Below are 1,629 nucleotides of genomic sequence, written 5' to 3'. Positions count from 1 at the left end.
TGGTCCGGTAAAGTACAATCTTACCCAGGTCGTGGGCCAAAGGGCACGGTGGCACGGTAGTGACGACAAAAAACCTGGTAAGAGAAGTCAGTCGATAGTTGGCAGTCGAAGGGTGAGGACGTTGGAAAGTGAGATGGGGAGCTCTGAAATGAAGGATAGCAGACACTAAGGCTACCATTTTCCCATATAAAGTTAATTTTGATATTTCAGTGTGTACTCTTTGGGCCAAAACCGGAGATAGCCAAACTTTGTTATTGTACGGACGTAGGCCTACGTGCAGCGAGTATCATGTCATTGACAATGATACAATGATTGAAATTCAATGATTGCTCACCACAACTCAACGGGGCTACTTCTAACATTATATCTTCTGTTCCAAGAGTAAACAAATTTTGTTTGAAATCGGAGGTAGGCAAATTTTAAGCTTTGACCTTTCTGAAAAACCAAGAGTTGCTTCCTTACGGCACAGTAACGCTAAGCCTGCATTTTTTCTTCTGTAGTGACTGTATAAAATGTATTCGGCTTACTTCATAAGGGGGCAGCCATGATTGTTTGTTTGAGACCTGATTTCACCATCTATAAGGACAAAAATATGCTTTTATAGATCAATCAGTTTAAATGTAGTATTCTTTGCTAATAAAAGTGTAATCTTCAATTTTTAACTAGGTAAATAACCATAAAACCTATTAGGACTATGCACTTGTGAGATACTCATCCCAACTAAAATGTTTTCTGCTTTAAAAAAAAATGTTTGTAAAACATTGATTTTACTTATTTGGCAAGTAAATTTGTATTATTGTATGAGTGTCCAGATTGACACTTTTTTAATAGTAGATGGCCGATTTGAGGTTGCAATACAGTGAAATCTTCAGTGTTTCACTTCATTTGCTTTACTTTTTGATCTAGATCTACTGATGAGTGTTGATAAAGCCTGATAGAATTACCAGAAAAAAATCCGTTCATCATAGCAAAAACATTGTCTCGATTCGAAATGATGAACAAAATTAATAACCTGGCCGATATCGGTGTCTTACTCCAAAGAAATAATCTGGGAAGTTTATGCTAAACACAACACCGCCGCACACTCACTCACAGTTCACACACAACACAGTAAAAGGTAAAATGGCGGCCGCGTTTCCTTCACAGGAGCACAGGCCGGTGAAAAAGCCAAAGCTTGGCCCACCCGACGTTTACCCGCAAGATTCTAAACAAAAGGAGGTTTGTCAAACATAAAGTCTTTTAAAAGTCTGAATATTACAACCATTGAAACCCTACAATCATACTATCTATTATTTCAGGAGTTTAGACATGGATTGGTCACGACAGTGAGGAGAAGTGTGTGTTGTGATATTATGATTATGATCATCTTCATTCATCGCATCATTTGTCTCGTTGATATTTTGTCTGATCATAATATGGTACCGTCAATTCCCACCGAGAGAAGCAGTGGTGTGGCAATTGACTGTTGTAGGCTTATAAATTCTTAGGCTCTCGGACTCGCAACCGTAAGGCGGTAAGGTCGTGGGTTCGAATCCCGTCACCGCCGTCAGGGGCCCGACGTTGTGTCCTTGGGAAAGGCACTTTACACGAATTTTCCTCACTTCACCCAGGTGGGAATGGGTACCTGGC

The 1,629-nt window shown here is 40.0% G+C and overlaps 2 protein-coding genes across 3 annotated transcripts in view; one reads left to right on the top strand and one right to left on the bottom strand.

The window, feature by feature from the left end:
• LOC101845684 (protoporphyrinogen oxidase) overlaps nt 1-541 on the bottom strand; it is a 14,821-nt gene extending 14,280 nt beyond the window's left edge. Inside the window, exon 1 of one of the 2 annotated variants that reach the window (XM_013081643.2) lies at nt 463-541. The gene's annotated coding sequence lies outside the window, so the exon portion shown is untranslated. Of the gene's footprint in view, nt 1-431 lie in introns of both variants that reach the window. The other variant, XM_005096838.3, reaches the window with a different exon arrangement.
• Nucleotides 542-965: 424 nt separating this feature from the next.
• LOC101848582 (mediator of RNA polymerase II transcription subunit 12-like protein) overlaps nt 966-1,629 on the top strand; it is a gene marked incomplete in the record, with an annotated part of 78,486 nt that continues 77,822 nt past the window's right edge. The window contains 1 exon segment of the mRNA XM_013081641.2: nt 966-1,218. Within this exon segment, the coding sequence (XP_012937095.1) occupies nt 1,060-1,218 (159 nt within the window).

Source organism: Aplysia californica, unplaced genomic scaffold (assembly GCF_000002075.1).
Source record: "Aplysia californica isolate F4 #8 unplaced genomic scaffold, AplCal3.0 scaffold00139, whole genome shotgun sequence".
Lineage (NCBI taxonomy): Eukaryota > Metazoa > Mollusca > Gastropoda > Aplysiida > Aplysiidae > Aplysia > Aplysia californica.
Note: the sequence above shows the minus strand (reverse complement) of the source record. Positions and strands in the feature narration are given on the sequence as shown.